Genomic DNA, 20697 nt, shown 5'->3' with positions numbered 1-20697 from the left:
CTCAAGGCGGAGGGCGTTCCCACCATTCTGGTGGCCCCAGACTTGCCCAGATGCACGCGGTACGCCAATGTAATTCGACTGGTCACCAATGTACCCCTGCGTCTTCCAGTTCACCCCGACCTGCTCTCCCAGGGTCCTCGCTGCCACCCCAATTTACTGGCGCTGCATTTGATGGTGTGACGGTTGAAACCGCTGTTTTGAGAGCTTGGGGGTTTTCTTCTGGGGTGATTCGCACCATACCTCAGGCTCGGAAACCTTCCTACGCTAGGATTTACCACCGCACTTGTCGGGCTTATTTCCGGTGGTGTGAGGCTCAGTCTGTCTCCACGGTTGTCTTTTCCTTTCTGCGCATTTCTCAGCTCTTTCTATTCTCTTTCAGCGGCAGTTAACTTCCAACTCTCACGTCCGCACCTTCCTGCAGGGCATGGCCCATGCGGCTCTGCCATACCGGTCTCCCACCCCTCCTTGTGTTCTCAACCTGGTGCTTGGCGCCTTGAGGGAGGCTCCTTTCGAATCTCTCCGGGACGCTTCTTTTAGCGTTCTTTCTTGGAAGGTTGCTTTCCTCATTACCATTACCTTCATTAGGAGGGTCTTCGAGCTGGCTGCTCTCTCTTGTCGCTCTGCCTACTTGGTCCTTCATCAGGACAAGGTTGTCTTTCGGCCACCTCCCTCCTTCTTGCCCAAAGTGGTTTCCTCCTTTCACATGAACGAGAAGATTGTTCTCCCTTCCTTTTGTCCAGCTCCATCCAACTCTAAGGAACGTTCCCTCCATTGTCTGGATGTGGTTCGAGCTGTCCGGATCTATCTTTCTGTCACCTGTTCTTTCCGGCAGGGTGACGCCTTCTTTTGATTCCGGAGGGTCATCGCAAGGATCTTTTGGCTTCCAAAATCTTTTGGCTTCCATCTTTTGGCTTCCATCTCGTGGTGGATCCGTTCCACCATCTCAGAATCGTACTGGCATACGACCTTTTCGGGTCATTGCACATTCCATGCGATTATTTGGGGCGTCTTGGGTGCTATGCCATAGGGCTTCGGCCTTACAAGTCTGCAAGGCGACCACCTGGTCGTCCTTGCATACTTTCACCAAGTTCTACCAAGTGCACACTTTTGCGTCCACGGACGCCGGTTTGGGTCGCAAGGTGTTGCAGGCGGTAGTGGCACAGTCTCAGTCTGGCTGCCCGGGCTTGCTGGGAGTTGAAGTTTTGAAACATCTGGAGGTCCGCAGGTTGAAGACCACTGAGGGCGGAGAGTTCACTCGAGTATAAGCCGAGGGGGGTGTTTTCAGCACAAAAAATCGTGCTGAAAAACTCGGCTTATACTTGAGTATATACGGTACATGAAAAGAAAAAAGGACTGAGATGGCACTAGTTCAGTTCGGCCGTTAGCAGGTGACCAGGTGTGGAGTAATTGTACATCTAACCAGTCTTCTATCCTATAGTGAGTCGGCGGTGGTGCTCGGATGTAATAAAATAGGTATCAATGTATATGGTAAGAAGATGAAACCGAAACATACCCGCCCTCACCACTCAATATATGACTCGATGCTCCTAAGACCGGGGCTGACCGAGGATACAGGCTGCAGAGATGGATGGCGCTCAGAGGCTAACTACCGGTGTTTTTGCGCAGATCTGCGCTTCATCCGGCGAAAACACCGGTAGTTAGCCTCTGAGCGCCGTCCATCTCTGCAGCCCGTATCCTCGGTCAGCCCCGGTCTTAGGAGCATCGAGTCGTATATTGAGTGGTGAGTGCGGATATGTTTCGGTTTCATCTTCTTACCATATACAATTATGCACAGTTATGTCACAGCCCAGAGATGATACACACAGTCATGTCACAGCACAGAGAAGACACACACAGTTATGTCACAGCACAGAGATGATACACACAGTCATGTCACAGCACAAAGATGATACACACAGTCATGTCACAGCACAGGAATAATACACACAGTCATGTCACAACACAGTCATGTCACAGCACAGAGATGATACACACAGTAATGTCACAGCACACAGATGATACACACAGTCATGTCACAGCACAGGAATAATACACACAGTCATGTCACAACACAGTCATGTCACAGCACAGAGATGATACACACAGTAATGTCACAGCACACAGATGATACACACAGTCATGTCACAGTACAGTCATGTCACAGCACAGAGATGATACACACAGTCATGTCACAGCACAGAGATGATACACACAGTCATGTCACAGCACAGGAATAATACACACAGTCATGTCACAACACAGTCATGTCACAGCACAGAGATGATACACACAGTCATGTCACAGCACAGGAATAATACACACAGTCATGTCACAACACAGTCATGTCACAGCACAGAGATGATACACACAGTCATGTCACAGCACAGAGATGATACACACAGTCATGTCACAGCACAGAGATGATACACACAGTCATGTCACAGCACAGAGATGATACACACAGTCATGTCACAGCACAGGAATAATACACACAGTCATGTCACAACACAGTCATGTCACAGCACAGAGATGATACACACAGTCATGTCACAGCACAGGAATAATACACACAGTCATGTCACAGCACAGAGATGATACACACAGTCATGTCACAGCACAGAGATGATACACACAGTCATGTCACAGCACAGAGATGATACACACAGTCATGTCACAGCACAGAGATGATACACACAGTCATGTCACAGCACAGGAATAATACACACAGTCATGTCACAACACAGTCATGTCACAGCACAGAGATGATACACACAGTCATGTCACAGCACAGGAATAATACACACAGTCATGTCACAACACAGTCATGTCACAGCACAGAGATGATACACACAGTCATGTCACAGCACAGAGATGATACACACAGTCATGTCACAGCACAGAGATGATACACACAGTCATGTCACAGCACAGAGATGATACACACAGTCACGTCACAACACAGTCATGTCACAGCACAGAGATGATACACACAGTCATGTCACAGCACACAGATGATACACACAGTCATGTCACAGCACAGAGATGATACACACAGTTATGTCACAGCACAGGAATAATACACAGTTATGTCACAGCACAGAGATGATACACACAGTCATGTCACAGCACAGAGAAGACACACACAGTGATGTCACAGTACAGAGATGCAGACCTTTAGTAGATATCAAGCTTTGGAACAAAGGGCCCTATAAAAAGAAATAAATAGTAATAATAATAATACATCTATTTATGTGTTGTTAAAAAATAACCTATTTTATATATCATATTTTTAAAGAATTTGTAGTGTTGTTTTTTCCTTTATTTTAATTCCATACTATTTATAAAAAAAAAATCTTACAGTTTCCATTCTGGTCACTAGGTGTAATAAGCTTACATTTCCTGTTCTGTCCGCCTCCTCCTTATCATCACTGTCAGGAAAGGCAACACCAGTTTATAGATAAGATGGAAGCAGACCATTTACAATAGGTGACAATCGCAGCTCCCCTGCTCCCCCTCCCTACACAATGACCTCTGCACAGGTCACGGAGCAGTCCAACATCTCGATATACCACATGGCTGCCACCTTAATAAAAAAAATTGAATACTTAAAAACAAAACTTAGAAAGACAGAAAATAAGAATGTGTATTATGATTTTAATAAAAATAAAATACTTGATACATTCCCTTTTACCATTCATATATAGTGTTTATTTACTTCTACTTATTTAGTAATACTTATGTTTTTTAGTATGACTATGTAACAGCTAAAATGTTTTTGGCAGTGTGATTCACTGTTCCTTATACAATCATAAAAAAAAAAAAAAGTAAAATCTGTTCTGGCGCAGATTACTCAGTCATTACAAGCACGAAAACCTCAATTGTCTGCCTTTCACTTGGTTGCCAAACATTGTTGTAGAAAAACAAAATCTGGAAGTTACGTTTGCTGAGGTTCCCGTGAGTCCCTGCTGCCTTTCTATGACACTATTGTCTGCGTCCACGCACATCGTGACGAGGCAGTCGTGAGGAACGAGGGGAGAGAAGCGACATGTTGTGTCATTTCAATGACTTTTCTTTTTAATAATGATGTTATAGTGAATTGCCTAATTTCGAAAGCGTCATTTACATTGTTAACAGACTTTTCACAACTAAGACTGTTGCATGAAACAAAAGACAAGAAGCACTAAACAATAGAATGTTTTTCTGATAAAATAATAAACTTTAAAGCCGTGGCTCCTCCTGTTCTATAACATGATACCTGCAGAGTTTACTGAATTGTAGATATCATCTGCTCAGCTCCTCCTGCTCTATAACATGATACCTGCAGATTTTACTGTATTGTATATATTATGTGCTCAGCTCCTCCTGATCTATAACATGATACCTGCAGATTGTAAGATATTGTACATATCATCTGCTCAGCTCCTCCTGCTCTATAACATGATACCTGCAGATTTTACTGTATTGTATATATTATGTGCTCAGCTCCTCCTGCTCTATAACATACCTGCAGATTGTACTGTATTTCATATATCATCTGCTAATTTCCCCCTGCTCTATAACATGATATCTGCAGATTGTACTGTATTGTATATATCATCTGCTCAGCTCCTCCTGCTCTATAACATGATACCTGTAGATTGTAATGTATTGTATATATCATCTGCCAGCTCCTCCTGCTCTATAACATGATACCTGCAGATTGTACTATATTGCATATATCATCTGCTCTGCTCCTCCTGCTCTATAACATGATACCTGCAGATTGTACTGTATTGTATATATCATCTCCCCAGCTCCTCCTGCTCTATAACATGATACCTGCAGATTGTACTGTACTGTATTGTATATATCATCTCCCCAGCTCCTCCTGCTCTATAACATGATACCTGCAGATTCTACTATATTGCAAATATATCATCTGCTCAGCTCCTCCTGCTCTATAACACAATACCTACAGATTTTACTGTATTGTATATATCATCTCCCCAGCTCCTCCTGCGCTATAACACAATACCTACACATTGTACTGCATTGTATATATCATCTGCTCAGCTCCTCCTGCTCTATAACATGATACCTGCAGATTGTACTATATTGCATATATATCATCTGCTCAGCTCCTCCTGCTCTATATCACAATACCAACAGATTTTACTGTATTGTATATATCATCTCCCCAGCTCCTCCTGCTCTATAACATGATACCTGCAGATTCTACTATATTGTATATATCATCTGCCCAGCTCCTCCTGCTCTATAACATGATACCTGCAGATTATACTGTATTGTATATATCATCTGCTCAGCTCCTCCTGCTCTATAACATGATACCTGCAGATTGTACTATATTGCATATATCATCTGCTCAGCTCCTCCTGCTCTATAACATGATACCTGCAGATTGTACTATATTGCATATATATCATCTGCTCAGCTCCTCCTGCTCTATAACACAATACCAACATATTTTACTGTATTGTATATATCATCTCCCCAGCTCCTCCTGCTCTATAACATGATACCTGCAGATTATACTGTATTGTATATATCATCTGCTCAGCTCCTCCTGCTCTATAACATGATACCTGCAGATTGTACTGTATTGTATATATCATCTGTTCAGATCCTCCTGCTCTATAACATGATATCTGCAGATTGTAGAAGCCTTATGTAACACCAGTGTATTTATGTACTCATTGTTTTGTTTTTTATTCAAGAGAATGAACATCAGCCTCCTCATGATTCCTCTAAACCCAATCAGCCATCCAGTCCATCCAATGAAGAAAGACATACATTCACAAAGGGAACATCTACAAAACAGCAGAATATAGGTATATGCCGTGTTATCTTCTTTAATGACAATATATGTAGCACTTTACACTAAAACGCATTTGCAGATTTTGACGTAGTTTCTCTCTTTTTTTTTTTTTTTTTCATTTTGTAATGCGTCGTGCTCTAATGGACCTGTCACCAGTCATCTCTATATTTGCCTTTTTTCTTCCATACAGGACTCCTCATGGCGGCAGCAGTTGTTGTTCTAGCAGGTCTGATATCCTTATATTATCTTAATGAGTAAACCTTTACACCATGTAATGATTGCGATGGGTCTACGTCATCTTATAAAGGAGAAGTGTCGACCAGCAGGCAGAGCAATGACCAAGTTATTTCAGCGATGTCTACTTCATCAGAAGCTGCATTGTGTGTTCTTCATTGTGCAAATAACAGTTTATCAGTTTATTTACTTGCTTTTTTTCTTTATTCTGTTAGTTATAATTGAAATATGAACTTTCCATTGCTCTCATGTGATATTATAATTTGCTCTGCTAATAAACTGGCAGTGTCTCATCTCTACTTCGTAGCCTCTGTTATAGTACCTGCAACTTTGGCATGCTATATTTTTCCAACTAGAAGGGCACATTGCGGATTTTCCCAATTAGCTCCAATAGGGAAGTCAAAAATTTGTGTGAACATTTTAGCAACCAAAATCTTGCTAAAAAGATAGTCTGCAGTCAGGGGGGTCTGGCTGTGCAAGACACTCCTATGCATTTCAATTTTTTTTTTTTTTTTTTTATCAGTCGAGGTCTGAGTGTTTAGACCTGACCGATCATTAGAGTAACATGTTTCTCTTCCCACTCTGTGCCTGTGTGAGCCAGAAGGTCCCATAGACTTACATTATGAGTCCTCCCTGGTCACGTGACACAGAGCCAGGAGAGAACGCGCTAACTCCCGACTCTTTCTACTGATTGGTCCGGGTCTGAACACTCAGACCCCAACTAATCAAAACTTTTGAAAATTATTCAATAAAAATGTTTTGTTTTTTTAAAAGTTTTTTTATGACATGCACACAATAAAGGGGTTATCTCAAGATAAAAAGTTACCCTTTATCCACAGGACAGGAAATACATTAATGATCATAAGCGTCAGACCACAAGGATCATACTGATCACGAGACTGGAGATACTCTGTCCCATGCATGAATGGAGGAGGTGCTGCGTGCATGCTCAACCGCCGCTCCATTCACTCTGTATTGGATTTCTGAAGATAACCAACCAAATTGTAAAATCCCTATATCTCAGTAATAGGAGGTGTAGCAACCAGGGCACCAAAGGCAACAAAATGGTATGAAAAATACGTTTTATTTTAAGGCTTGGGCTACATGGTTAAAAATCATTCTGTGGCACAAAAAAGTTCTTGTGAAGCCCTTGCCTTAGGCGGCATTCAAATGGTTGTAAAAACTTTAAGATATATAAAGTGGTAATATGGCACTCATAGACCTTTGTGGGACCCTCAGATACCTCTGTGTGTCTCAGCGGAACGTTGTCTGCTCCATAGTATAGAGCCGCGGCATCTCCATGTGCCTCCGTACAGCCATAGAGCACAAAAATCTGCCATGTACATGAGGACTGTCTGCGACTGAACATAAGTAGCTTCATATCTTATAAATGCACTTGACCAACAGAGATTTTTAAAACAATTTTTATTGAACTATTCATAGACTATACATTTGTCGCCCTTATGAGTTACTGTAAAACCTGGACCGAGGCTGTGAAAGGAGTCTGTATTAAAGCGATCCTATACTAAGCCTCATTCCCCAGTTTTCTGATATTTATCTTTTTTACTGGTGGTTCAGACATCTATACGTTATAATATTTTGCCTTTGCTGTAATAGTAATCCACTTTCCATGCACTGATGTCCTGTTAGTCTGTACTGGGCTTGTGTTTATACACAGCAGCCAATCAGAGGAGGCAGAGCTGCAGGGAGGAGGGAAAAAGCAGCAGCCTAAACCAATGATGAGACAGGAGGTGTGTCTTAGACTTAGACACTGTAGCTAGGCTGTAGTCATAAATCACACATCTGCCCTAATAATAGATCAGAGCTAAATAGCAGCCAAGGAGTAAAATCTGAGGAATATAAATAGCAGGTAACGCTCCCTTGTAGGTACTGACTTACATATCATGCTGGAGCATCTTCCTGAACAATTGCTTTTATACCATTAATAAGCAAATTTTGGTATATTATTTCCACATATTTATTTATAAGTGATAAACAAATTATTTAAAGGGGTACTCCACCCCTAGACATCTTATCCCCTATCCAAAGGATAGGGGATAAGATGTCTGATCGCTGGGGACCCCCGCATTATAGCATGCGGCACCCACCTGTTTCTGCTCCGGAAGCGCTGGAGAGTCTCGGTCCCATGGGAACGGAAGATTGTGACGTCATGACTCCGCCCCCGTGTGACGTCACGATCTTCCGTTCCCGTGGTCGAGACCCAGACTCTCCAGCGCTTCCGGAGCAGAAACAGGTGGGTGCCGCATGCTATATTGCGGGGGTCCCCAGCAATCAGACATCTTATCCCCTATCCTTTGGATAGGGGATAAGATGTCTAGGGGTGGAGTACCCCTTTAAAGGGGTTACCCTACAAATTTGTCTTATTTATAAAATAGTTGACCAATGTAAGGTGGTCGGGGGTTCCAAGTCCCCGGTTTCTCATCACCTCTCTACCACGATGAATAGGAGTTCCATTTTTGGGGTAAAAACTAGGTGCTATAGGAGATAAATGTAATTTGTGGGAACACCCCAGAACTTGTGTATCTAGAATTCAGTTATTTGTCTCACTGTCGTACTCCTCAGAAATCCATTCATATATAAATCCTACATAAAGTAGTCAATGGTAATTTAACAACCTGAGTAGATGTTCTTTTTTCTCTCATCCACACCACTGTATGACCAGTAATACCACGATAACACTGGGTGAAAAGCTTTTTTCTACCCTATTTTATTGCTTTGGACAATAACGTTTTTGTAAGAAAGTTTCCTTGATGATATGGTGCCTTACAGGGTGTTTTTGAGGCAGATGTTTGATTTCCTTGTAGTACCAAGAGGTGAAGCATAATCCGATGCCCGGAGTGGGGTCTCCTTAGGGTGCGTTCACACTGAGTAATTCAAGAGGAACTTACTCGAGCAATTCCTCTTGAATTCTCTGCTTAAAAATAATTAACATCTGCTTTGCCATTGCCATCAATGTATTTTACTCAGCACTGTTCACACTGCGTAAATTCCGCTCGCGGAATTCCGTTCCACTAGAAGAAAGAACATGTTCATTCTTCTTGCAGAATACGCGAGAAGAAGTCCATTGAAGTCTATGGTAAAAAGGTTTTCCGCTTGAAATCGTTTTCACATGGAATTTGTGCAAAATATGTACAGAATTCACGCGGAAATTCCGCACGAAAAAAATAAATAAATAAAAAAGGGAAATTCCAATTGGTGGTTGTAGTCCGGCAAAAAAAAAAAAAAAACGTTTCCTCCTATATTCCATTTAAAAAATCTGCACGGAATTCCGCACAATTTTTGCGAAAATTTTTTCGGAAAAGAAACGTAGATTCCACGGCAGAATTTTTCCTCTCCTATTCCTCAGTGTGAACGCACCCTTAAACATGCTTGTTGAGGGGTTTTCTGGGACTTTAACATTGATGACCTATCCTTAGGGTAGGCCACCATGTCAGATTTTCAGGAATCCAACTAATGGCACCCCAGGCTGATTGAACGGCCTATAGTGCTTTGACCTCTTGTAGTACTTTGACCTCTTCATTGTTTACCAGGTGCCGTTCTGTACCGCGACTAGTGGCTGTACCTGGTACTGCAGCTTACGACCTCTCAGCTCCGTTAAATTGAACAGGACAGTTTGCAAGTACCAAGCGTTCCAAGCTGTGTCTGGTAAATAAATGAAGAGGCCACATCCCTCGTTGGATCACCATGGCCCCCTTCTATCAGCTGAACGGTGGAGGTGTCAAGTGTTGGACTTCCATTGATCTGATATTGGTGATCTATTCCAAGGATAAGGCACTAAAGAGGCACTTTGAAATATATGCTTCTTTCTCCCATTATTAAAGAAACGTTGTAATATATGCTTCTTTCTCCTATTATAAAGCTTCTTCACTCTCTCCCTCTTGATAGGCATTCTTTATCTCTGAAAATCAGAATAGTCTTGTCCTGAACTGCTCAGGGTTTGTCTTGTAGCTCAGTCATGGATCACATTACAAGCAATTCAAGTCTATGAAGGAGCGAGATGGGGGGAGGGCAGTGCCTGTAAACATATACAAACTGTAGGGAGATAGCATTAGCTTTATACATAGTCAAGTCTGCTCATGCTTTGGTTGCTGCTGTTTAGGCTATGCCCAGAGACAAAGAAGTGCAGGATCTCCTCTATGTATGTGCAATATATGATAGACACCATAGACCAGTATTTCCCAACCAGGGTGCCTCCAGGTGTTGTAAAACTACAACTCCCAGCATGCCTGGACAGCCAAAGGCTGGAGGCACCCTGGTTGGGAAACACTGTCATAGACGTTAGGCTCCACTCACCAGCTCTGAGAGAACAGAAAATCAGCGATAAAGCCTGCAGAGCAGAAAACTGCTATAAATACCATATACAAGTTATATAATGGCCAGAAATAGTGCTGCTCTTCGTGAACACCTGAAAAGTCACCTAAAACGACAGGAATGCTTTAAAGGGGTACTCCGGTGGAAAACTTTTTTTTTTTTTTTTATCAACTGGTGCCAGAAAGTTTAACAGATTTGTAAATTACTTCTATTAAAAGATCTTAATCCTTCCAGTACTTATTAGCTGCTGAATACTACAGAGGAAATTCTTTTATTTTTGGAACACAGAGCTCTCTGCTGACATCATGACCACAGTGCTCTCTGCTGACACCTCTGTCCATTTTAAGAACTGTCCAGAGTGGGAGAAAATCCCCATAGAAAACATATGCTGTTCTAGACAGTTTCTAAAATGGACAGGAGAGAGCACTGTGTTCAGCAGCTAATAAGTACTGGAAGGATTAAGATTTTTTTTATAGAAGTAATTTACAAATCTGTTTAACTTTCTGGCACCAGTTGATTAAATAAATAAATAAATAAAATAAAAAGTTTTCCACCAGAGTACCCCTTATATTAAAGTTCTTGAAAACTCCTTTAAATGAGCAATGTATTAGACTTTGATGCCTATCATAGTCAATTATATATATATTTTTTATACCTTTACTACTTTAATATGCCTATTATAACAGTAGATCACATTGTGACCAAGAATAGTCCACAGAACTTGAAAATGTAACTACATGACAATGTAGAGCGGTATATCGGTTTTGCCAAATAAAGGTTATTCTTTGTGTAATGAAAAGTTATATCATTTTCCAATATCATTTCTGTATCTGTCTAATTTCGGGTTTCATGGTTTCTGCTTGTGAACATTTTATAGGAAAGTTTTACTTGGTAAGGATAAAATGATCTGTCCTGGTTGTGTGTTCATCACATGATGCATGATATTCGTGTTGCGGTAACTTGTGGATTGAAACGCAGCAACATAATATGTGGCCCAATCCCACTGTTTTCCAACCAGGACGCCCCTAGCCATTACAAAACTACAACTCCCACCATTCCCGAACAGCCTGCGGCTGTCCGGGCATGGTGGGAGTTGTAGTTTTGCAACAGCTGGAGGCACCCTGTTTGGGAAACACTTCCCTAGCCCATTGGTTATTATTTACTGACTTCATGGTTAAAACCTAGACGAATAAACACAGAAATATTGCAAAATGTAACCATTTAGTAACCTTTATTTTCGGAACTGTTTCCTACTAGGGTTGTTCTGTATTGCTAGGAAGACCGAGCTAGTTGTGAGGGTTTCTAGAGCTCTTCACATCCTATTAGTTATTGAGGCTACTTGTAATATTAAACCAGTACTATAAGGAAACCTGGTTTACTTTGGTTAACATAACCATACATACGCTTCACACCACTCCCAAAATTTTCCTATAATATTCCCTTATAAATAAATGGCCGAGCAAAGGAACGCCTCCTAACTTCAAAGTACTTGTCATTAGCAAAAACTTTTCATATAATGTAGAAAATAACATTATATGTATATTTGTAATAGAGTCGTTAAAAAATAAGTATGTTTTTAGCCCTGCAGCTATTGCCTGTGTGTCTCTGTGAGGAGTCTAAATACAGGAAGTGAGGTTGGACAAGCAGGGCTCTGTGCACCGAGGACAAGCAGGGCTCTGTGCACCGAGGACAAGCAGGGCTCTGTGCACCGAGGACAAGCAGGGCTCTGTGCACCGAGGACAAGCAGGGCTCTGTACACCGAGGACAAGCAGGGCTCTGTGCACTGAGGACAAGCAGGGCTCTGTGCACCAAGGACAAGCAGGGCTCTGTACACCGAAGACAAGCAGGGCTCTGTACACCGAGGACAAGCAGGGCTCTGTACACCGAGGACAAGCAGGGCTCTGTGCACCAAGGACAAGCAGGGCTCTGTACACTGAGGACAAGCAGGGCTCTGTGCACCAAGGACAAGGAGGGCTCTGTAAACCAAGGACAAACAGGGCTCTGTGCACCAAGGACAAGCAGCGCTCTGTACACCAAGGACAAGCAGGGCTCTATGCACCGAGGACATGCAGGGCCCTGTACAGAGCAAGCAGGGCTCTGTACACTGAGGACAAGCAGGGCTCTGTACACTGAGGACAAGCAGGGCTCTGTACACTGAGAAAAAGCAGGGCTCTGTACACTGAGAACAAGCAGGGCTCTGTACACCGAGGATAAACAGGGCTCTGTACACCGAGGACAAGCAGGGCTCTGTGCACCGAGGCAAGCAGGGCTCTGCACCGAGGACAAGCAGGGCTTTGTGCACCGAGGACAAGCAGGGCTCTGTGCACCGAGGACAAGCAGGGCTCTGAATACTGAGGCTCTATGACGCCCCCCGGCTCACACAGCAGGATGATTGACAAGCCAGGAGCCTGCACAGATCCCTACTTGTCCCGCCCTCACTTCCTGTATTTTGTTTCCTCATATAGACACACACAGGCAGTAGCTGCAGGGACAGCATTTTTTCACCCAAAATATACAAATTTTTCAACCAATGTATATTACAAATATACATATTGTAATACAGGTATTATCTACATTATATAAAACATTTTTGCTAAGGACAGGTACACTTTAAGGTATGTTGTTATTCGATATCCCCTCCCCCGTCATCACATGCCAGGCCTTGGATTTCCCGCTCGGGCAATAGCCCGTATTCATTGAGAAAAGCCTCCACATCCCCAGCAAAAAATTCCTCATTCAAGTTTTCCGAAACGCTTATGAAGTTACTAATAAGTTCTCCCGCTTTATAGACCAGTATGGTTGGGAGAACTTCTTTAGAGAACCGTTCTCCGGCTCCTGTGTCAGCTGACTTAATTTTGCAGAACTTCACGGTGGGATACTCTAACGCCAGGCAGGTCAGACAACTATTCAGAGCCTCGCAGGCCTTGATCTCATCCGAAAAAATATGAACTATTACTGTAGTGCTTTTATGCTCTTTTTCTATGGCTTCTAAAAATTCATCCCCACTCCTTAGCTCATACAGGCACCCATATTTAGGGCCAAAACTCAACCTCTGGTGCATGTCCTGCATGCATTGTTTGCGATACTTTTGTAGACAGTTTTCATCTTCTTTGTCGTTGATCAGTTCGTATTCTTGCATGCTCATCTGTGGACAAAGAACAGGAACAATTGTGGGTTCAGCTCCTAAGAAATCTCTGATGGTTTATTATCACAATGACTTGTACTGTCTTTGACCATGTTCACACAGGCCTTACTCTAAAGCATCTCTTGTTCTTTCTATTGTACACCTCTAATTCCATCACTGTTAAATTATGTTTTCTATCACTTTACATCAGTTTGACTATTAGCCGTAACATTAAATGGGCACTTTTTATATGTTGTACATCTTGGCAAAACATTAACCTTTCTAATATACTTCATAAAAAAATGTTATCTCCTTTTTATAGAAATCATGTCTTATAAAATAGACCACTATGGGTCCCCATACCATCCAGAACATAATCCTGTCTGGCTGCAGCATCATCTTTGTCCAAGCTGAAGCACAGGCTGGGACAAAGTTCATGAAGTGAGGGCGGGACTAGCACTCCTCTGTGCTCACTCCTGTTCTGTCTATCAGAGTGCAGCATGAAACAAAGAGGAGGGGGTTACAGAGCAGTCAGCAGTGATTGGATAAAGCAACCAAGCACAGCAGACTCAGGGAGGAAGTGAATGAATGGTGAGTGAGAGCGGGCTCAGTACTTTCCTCGGACATACCCCTTCCTCATTTCTTCATTCACAGTGGATGTCAGAATGAGGAAGCAGAAGGCATTTGTGAGGCAAATTCAGAATCTAAGCACATAACAGACATACATTTTTTTTGTATGACCTATAACATATGTAAGCAATATTTTTTTCTGTGATTTGACAAGTATGCTTTAAGACCACCTTCCCATAATTGTATTGACCCCTCAAGGCCTGGATTCCTCTAGACTTTCAATAGTGTCCCGGGGTATCTGGTATCAAGACATTAGCAATGGCTCTATTAAGTTTTGTAAGGTGCAGCCTTCTTGGATCGGACTTCTCCAGCACATCCAACTGAATCTGGAGAGATCTGGGGAATTTAGTCAACACCTTAAACTCTTCCAGTATAACATTACGGAGAGTATCAGTCTGCCTCTTCTGGCTTGCCTTCTTCCAGTAGTGGATCCTGGTGTGATCTCTTCCTCAGAAACTCACTCACACCTGGCCATCCACATAATATAAAATAACATGATTCCACAGATCAGTCCACCTTCTTTCATAGCCCAGTGCTGATGTTTATATTCCTTTCGTAGGCTCTTTGGGTGTGGGACAGGAGTCCACATGGACACTGACATGTCTAGAGCTACACAGCTCCATATACACTGCTCAAAAAAATAAAGGGAACACTAAGATAACACATCCTAGATCTGAATGAATTAACTAATTGTATGAAATACTTTCGTCTTTACATAGTTGAATATGCTGACTACAAAATCACACAAAAATTATCAATGGAAATCAAATTTATCAACCCATGGAGGTCTGGATATGGAGTCACACTCAAAATCAAAGTGGAAAACCGCACTACAGGCTGATCCAACTTTATGTAATGTCCTTAAAACAAGTCACAATGAGGCTCAGTAGTGTGTGTGGCCTTCACGTGCCCGTGTGACGTCCCTACAATGTCTGGGCATGATCCTGATGAGGTGGCGGATGGTCTCCTGAAGGATGTCCTCCCAGACCTGGACTAAAGCATCCGCCAACTCCTGGACAGTCTGTGGTGGATGGAGCGAGACATGATGTCCCAGATGTGCTCAATCTGATTCAGGTCTGGGGAATGGGCGGGCCAGTCCATAGCATCAATGCCTTCCTCTTGCAGGCACTGCTGACACACTCCGGCCACTTGAGGTCTAGCATTGTCTTGCATTAGGAGGAACCCAAGGCCAACCGCACCAGCATATGGTCTCACAAGGGGTCTGAGGATCTCATCTCGGTACCTAATGGCAGTCAGGCTGCCTCTGGCAAGCACATGGAGGGCTGTCCGGCCCCTAAAAGAAATGCCACCCCACACCATTACTGACCCACCGCCAAACTGCTCATGCTGGAGGATGTTGCAGGCAGCAGAATGTTGTCCACGGCGTCTTGAGACTCTGTCACGTGCTCAGTGTGAACCTGCTTTAATCTGTGAAGAGCATAGGGCGCCAGTGGCGAATTTGCCAATCTTGGTGTTCTCTGGCAAATGTCAAACGTCCTGCACGGTTTTGGGCTGTAAGCACAATCACCACCTGTGGAAGTTGGGCCCTCATACTGTCACGATGCCGGCTGGCAGGTAGTGGACCCTCTGTGCCAGAGAGGGATTGGCGTGGACCGTGCTAGTGGACCGGTTCTAAGCCACTACTGGTTTTCACCAGAGCCCGCCGCAAAGCGGGATGGTCTTGCTGCGGCGGTAGTGACCAGGTCGTATCCACTAGCAACGGCTCACCTCTCTGGCTGCTGAAGATAGGCGCGGTACAAGGGAGTAGGCAGAAGCAAGGTCGGACGTAGCAGAAGGTCGGGGCAGGCAGCAAGGATCGTAGTCAGGGGCAACGGCAGAAGGTCTGGAAACACAGGCAAGGAACACACAAGGAACGCTTTCACTGGCACTAAGGCAACAAGATCCGGCAAGGGAGTGCAAGGGAAGTGAGGTAATATAGGGAAGTGCACAGGTGAAAACCCTAATTGGAACCACTGCGCCAATCAGCGGCGCAGTGGCCCTTTAAATCGCAGAGACCCGGCGCGCGCGCGCCCTAGGGAGCGGGGCCGCGCGCGCCGGGACAGAACAGACGGGGAGCGAGTCAGGTAGGGGAGCCGGGGTGCGCATCGCGAGCGGGCGCTACCCGCATCGCGAATCGCATCCCGGCTGGCAGCAGGATCGCAGCGCCCCGGGTCAGAGGACGTGACCGGAGCGCTGCAGCGGAGGGAGTGAAGCGAGCGCTCCGGGGAGGAGCGGGGACCCGGAGCGCTCGGCGTAACAGTACCCCCCCCCTTGGGTCTCCCCCTCTTCTTGGAGCCTGAGAACCTGAGGAGCAGACTTTTGTCAAGGATGTTGTCCTCAGGTTCCCAGGATCTCTCTTCAGGACCACAACCCTCCCAGTCTACTAAAAAAAAATTTTTCCCTCTGACCTTTTTGGCAGCCAAAATTTCCTTGACCGAGAAGACGTCCGAGGAGCCGGAAACAGGAGTGGGAGGAACAGATTTGGGAGAAAAACGGTTGAGGATGAGTGGTTTGAGAAGAGAGACGTGAAAGGCATTAGGGATACGAAGAGAAGGAGGAAGAAGAAGTTTATAAGAGACAGGATTAATTTGACACAAAATTTTGAAAGGACCAAGATAGCGTGGTCCCAACTTGTAGCTAGGGACACGGAAGCGGACATATTTAGCGGAGAGCCATACCTTGTCTCCAGGGGAAAAAACGGGGGGAGCTCTTCTTTTCTTATCCGCGAACCTCTTCATGCGTGAAGAAGCCTGTAAGAGAGAATTTTGGGTCTCTCTCCATATAATGGAAAGGTCACGAGAAATTTCATCCACAGCGGGCAGACCAGAGGGCAAGGGGGTAGGGAGGGGGGGAAGAGGGTGACGGCCGTACACCACGAAAAATGGGGATTTGGAGGAAGATTCAGAGACCCTGAAGTTATACGAAAATTCGGCCCATGGAAGGAGATCTGCCCAGTCATCCTGGCGGGAGGAAACAAAATGTCGCAAATAATCACCCAGGATCTGGTTAATTCTTTCTACTTGTCCATTGGACTGGGGATGATATGCAGAGGAAAAATTTAATTTAATCTTGAGTTGTTTACAGAGAGCCCTCCAGAATTTAGACACGAATTGGACCCCTCTATCCGAGACAATCTGCGTAGGCAACCCGTGAAGACGAAAAATGTGTACAAAAAATTGTTTAGCCAACTGAGGCGCAGAAGGAAGACCAGGAAGAGGGATGAAATGTGCCATTTTGGAGAATCGATCAACGACCACCCAAATAACGGTGTTGCCACGGGAAGGGGGTAAATCAGTAATAAAATCCATACCAATCAGAGACCAAGGCTGTTCGGGGACAGGCAGAGGATGAAGAAAACCAGCGGGCTTCTGGCGAGGAGTCTTATCCCGGGCACAGATAGTGCAGGCTCGCACAAAGTCCCCAACATCCGTCTCCAGAGTCGGCCACCAATAGAAGCGGGAGATGAGTTGCACAGATTTCTTGATGCCCGCATGACCTGCGAGATGGGAGGAGTGACCCCATTTGAGGATTCCGAGGCGTTGGCGTGGAGAAACAAAGGTCTTTCCTGGAGGAGTCTGCCTGATGGAGGCAGGAGAAGTTCTTGTGGTCGGTGTAGATAATAACAGGAAATCTTGATCCCTCCAGCAGATGCCTCCATTCCTCAAGTGCTAATTTAATGGCTAGAAGCTCTCGATCCCCGATGGAGTAGTTCCTCTCCGCTGGAGAGAAGGTCCTAGAGAAAAAACCACAAGTGACAGCATGCCCGGAAGGATTTTTTTGTAGAAGAACAGCTCCAGCTCCTACTGAGGAGGCATCAACCTCCAATAGGAAGGGTTTGGAAGGGTCAGGTCTGGAGAGCACGGGAGCCGAAGAAAAGGCAGACTTGAGTCGTTTAAAGGAGTCTTCTGCTTGAGGAGGCCAGGACTTGGGATCAGCATTTTTCTTGGTTAAAGCCACGATAGGAGCCACAATGGTAGAAAAATGTGGAATAAATTGCCTGTAATAATTGGCGAACCCCAAAAAGCGTTGGATAGCACGGAGTCCGGAGGGGCGTGGCCAATTTAAGACGGCAGAGAGTTTGTCTGGATCCATCTGTAGTCCCTGGCCAGAGACCAAATATCCTAGAAAAGGAAGAGATTGGCATTCAAACAGACATTTCTCAATTTTGGCATAGAGTTGGTTGTCACGAAGTCTCTGAAGAACCATACGGACATGCTGGCGGTGTTCTTCTAGATTGGCAGAAAAAATTAGGATATCGTCCAGATATACCACAACACAGGAGTATAACAGATCACGAAAAATTTCATTGACAAAGTCTTGGAAGACGGCAGGGGCATTGCACAGTCCAAAGGGCATGACCAGATACTCAAAGTGTCCATCTCTGGTGTTAAATGCCGTTTTCCACTCGTCCCCCTCTCTGATGCGGATGAGGTTATAGGCGCCTCTTAAGTCCAATTTAGTGAAGATGTGGGCACCTTGGAGGCGATCAAAGAGTTCAGAGATGAGGGGTAAGGGGTAGCGGTTCTTAACCGTGATTTTATTAAGACCGCGGTAGTCAATGCAAGGACGTAGGGAGCCATCTTTTTTGGACACAAAGAAAAATCCGGCTCCGGCAGGAGAGGAGGATTTACGGATAAAGCCCTTTTTTAGATTCTCCTGGACGTATTCGGACATGGCAAGAGTCTCTGGGGCAGAGAGAGGATAAATTCTGCCCCGGGGTGGAGTAGTACCCGGGAGGAGGTCGATAGGGCAATCATAAGGCCTGTGAGGAGGTAGAGTCTCAGCTTGTTTTTTGCAGAAAACATCCGCGAAGTCCATATAGGCCTTAGGGAGACCGGTTACTGGAGGAACTACAGAGTTACGGCAAGGGTTACTGGGAACCGGTTTTAGACAGTTCTTGGAACAAGAGGACCCCCAACTCTTGATCTCCCCAGTGGACCAATCCAGGGTTGGGGAATGAAGTTGAAGCCAGGGAAGTCCAAGGAGAATCTCCGAGGTGCAATTGGGGAGGACCAAAAGTTCAATCCTCTCATGATGAGATCCGATGCTCATAAGAAGGGGCTCCGTGCGGAAACGTATGGTACAGTCCAATCTTTCATTATTTACACAATTGATGTAGAGGGGTCTGGCGAGACTGGTCACTGGGATGTTGAACCTGTTGACGAGAGAGGCCAAAATAAAATTTCCTGCAGATCCAGAGTCCAAGAAGGCCACTGTAGAGAAGGAGAAGGCAGAGGCAGACATCCGCACAGGCACAGTAAGACGTGGAGAAGCAGAGTAGACATCAAGGACTGTCTCACCTTTGTGCGGAGTCAGCGTACGTTTTTCCAGGCGGGGAGGACGGATAGGACAATCCCTCAGGAAGTGTTCGGTACTAGCACAGTACAGGCAGAGGTTCTCCATACGGCGTCGTGTCCTCTCTTGAGGTGTCAGGCGAGACCGGTCGACCTGCATAGCCTCCACGGCGGGAGGCACAGGAACAGATTGCAGGGGACCAGAGGAGAGAGGAGCCGAGGAGACGAAACGCCTCGTGCGAACAGAGTCCATATCTTGGCGGAGTTCCTGACGCCTTTCAGAAAAACGCATGTCAATGCGAGTGGCTAGGTGAATAAGTTCATGTAGATTAGCAGGAATTTCTCGTGCGGCCAGAACATCTTTAATGTTGCTGGATAGGCCTTTTTTGAAGGTCGCGCAGAGGGCCTCATTATTCCAGGACAATTCTGAAGCAAGTGTACGGAATTGTACGGCATACTCGCCAACGGAAGAATTACCCTGGACCAGGTTCAACAGGGCAGTCTCAGCAGAAGAGGCTCGGGCAGGTTCCTCAAAGACACTTCGGATTTCCGAGAAGAAGGAGTGTACAGAGGCAGTGACAGGGTCATTGCGGTCCCAGAGCGGTGTGGCCCATGACAGGGCTTTTCCGGACAGGAGACTGACTACGAAAGCCACCTTAGACCTTTCAGTGGGAAACAGGTCCGACATCATCTCCAGATGCAGGGAACATTGGGAAAGAAAGCCACGGCAAAACTTAGAGTCCCCATCAAATTTATCCGGCAAGGATAAGCGTATCCCAGGAGCGGCCACTCGCTGCGGAGGAGGTGCAGGAGCTGGCGGAGGAGATGACTGCTGAAGCTGTGGTAGCAACTGTTGTAGCATAACGGTCAGTTGAGACAGCTGTTGGCCTTGTTGCGCTATCTGTTGTGACTGCTGGGCGACCACCGTGGTGAGGTCAGCGACAACTGGCAGAGGAACTTCAGCGGGATCCATGGCCGGATCTACTGTCACGATGCCGGCTGGCAGGTAGTGGACCCTCTGTGCCAGAGAGGGATTGGCGTGGACCGTGCTAGTGGACCGGTTCTAAGCCACTACTGGTTTTCACCAGAGCCCGCCGCAAAGCGGGATGGTCTTGCTGCGGCGGTAGTGACCAGGTCGTATCCACTAGCAACGGCTCACCTCTCTGGCTGCTGAAGATAGGCGCGGTACAAGGGAGTAGGCAGAAGCAAGGTCGGACGTAGCAGAAGGTCGGGGCAGGCAGCAAGGATCGTAGTCAGGGGCAACG

The 20697-nt window shown here is 45.2% G+C and overlaps 2 protein-coding genes across 12 annotated transcripts in view; one reads left to right on the top strand and one right to left on the bottom strand.

Moving 5' to 3' along the window:
- The window catches only part of ODR4 (odr-4 GPCR localization factor homolog), a 48863-nt gene extending 42512 nt beyond the window's left edge, over positions 1–6351 (top strand). For all 3 annotated transcript variants that reach the window (XM_056523637.1, XM_056523639.1, XM_056523638.1), the window contains exons 13-14: positions 5718–5831; positions 6009–6351. In XM_056523637.1, the coding sequence (XP_056379612.1) occupies positions 5718–5831; positions 6009–6076 (182 nt within the window). In that variant the 3' untranslated portion in view covers positions 6077–6351. The remainder of the gene's footprint in view (positions 1–5717; positions 5832–6008) is intronic.
- A 5208-nt stretch (positions 6352–11559) lies between these two features.
- The window catches only part of PDC (phosducin), a 124781-nt gene continuing 115643 nt past the window's right edge, over positions 11560–20697 (bottom strand). For all 9 annotated transcript variants that reach the window (XM_056523631.1, XM_056523630.1, XM_056523627.1 and 6 more), the window contains one exon: positions 11560–13529. In XM_056523631.1, coding sequence (XP_056379606.1) covers positions 13008–13529 — 522 coding nt within the window. In that variant the 3' untranslated portion in view covers positions 11560–13007. The remainder of the gene's footprint in view (positions 13530–20697) is intronic.

This window comes from Hyla sarda, chromosome 6 (assembly GCF_029499605.1).
Source record: "Hyla sarda isolate aHylSar1 chromosome 6, aHylSar1.hap1, whole genome shotgun sequence".
Taxonomy (NCBI): Eukaryota; Metazoa; Chordata; class Amphibia; order Anura; family Hylidae; genus Hyla; species Hyla sarda.
The sequence above is the reverse complement of the archived record's forward strand: the minus strand, read 5'-3'. Positions and strand labels throughout refer to the sequence as shown.